The sequence below is a fragment of the Tupaia chinensis genome, unplaced genomic scaffold (assembly GCF_000334495.1).
Source record: "Tupaia chinensis unplaced genomic scaffold, TupChi_1.0 Scaffold000612_1, whole genome shotgun sequence".
Classification (NCBI taxonomy): Eukaryota; Metazoa; Chordata; class Mammalia; order Scandentia; family Tupaiidae; genus Tupaia; species Tupaia belangeri.
Window position 1 is genome coordinate 800,295 of NW_006160131.1, and position 942 is coordinate 801,236.

Sequence of the window (942 nt, forward strand, 5' to 3'; positions counted from 1 at the left end):
GGCCCTGCCCCTGCCTGCGGAAGCCCCTCTGCCCTCCCTTCTGCCCTTCCCCATCCCACCTGGCTTCTGCTCCTCCTCCAGGGCCAGCTTGGCAGGCAGCGGGTCATGGCGTTCCAGGACTTCCCCATAGGGGCAACTGTGCTCGGAGAGGGCCACGGGGCCCAGGCTGGGGAAGGCATAAGCCGAGGTCCCTGGGATCCTGTGCAGGACTGGGGAAGGAGGGAGGTGGTCAGGAGTTCCCAGAGGCCCCGGGGTCCCTGAGGGCAGAGGAGAGAGGGCTCAGCTCGGGATGGGTGACCGTGGCAGCAGGGCCCAGCGCACGGGCCAGTACTCACCCTGCGGACTGGGCACATAGGCAAAGGCCGCCCCGTGGAGCATATGTCCCCCGCGGACCGGCAGTGGGGAGACCCCTGGGCCCCCCAGCCTCTCTCTATAGGCCATCATCCTGGGCACCTGCTGCGAGGCCTGCATATCGGGGTCACAGCTACGCTGGGTGACAACTGCTGTGTCCCGGACACTCACACCCACACAGGCTTACAAGCACAAACACCCAGCAAAGCACAGCCTCCACCTCCCCTCTGCTCTCAGTCACACCGGGGCCCACGGCGCTGGGCGAGCTCAGTCCCTGGGGTGTGCATTTTCTGGACTCTGCGGCCCCAGGCCCCGGCAAACACGGGGTGAGTGGTGATAGATAGAGGCACGCACAGCTGCCCTGGGGAGGCACAGCCTAGGGAGGCTGATTTAAATGAACCGGCCCCTCAAATAGGCAGGAAACGGCACAGAGGACTGGTGACTAAGACAGATAGGCCCGCCAGCAGGCCCCGTGGCAGGGTGTGAGCTCTGAGGGGCCTCCCTCGAGCTGAGACCAACAGTGACTTGCTAACAGGTCAGAGAGGGAGAAGGGTGTGTGCGAGGGCCTGTGGGGAAGGAGCACGCTGCCCG

General features: G+C 65.6%; 1 protein-coding gene across 1 annotated transcript in view; it reads right to left on the minus strand.

Annotated features, from left to right (window-relative positions):
• Window positions 1–942, minus strand: part of SLC34A1 (solute carrier family 34 member 1) — a 13,229-nt gene that overhangs the window by 9,698 nt on the left and 2,589 nt on the right. The window contains exons 2-3 of the mRNA XM_014591731.2: window positions 336–484; window positions 60–209 (exon numbers count right to left, since the gene is read on the minus strand). Of these exons, the coding sequence (XP_014447217.1) occupies window positions 60–209; window positions 336–471 (286 nt within the window). The 5' untranslated portion in view covers window positions 472–484. The remainder of the gene's footprint in view (window positions 1–59; window positions 210–335; window positions 485–942) is intronic.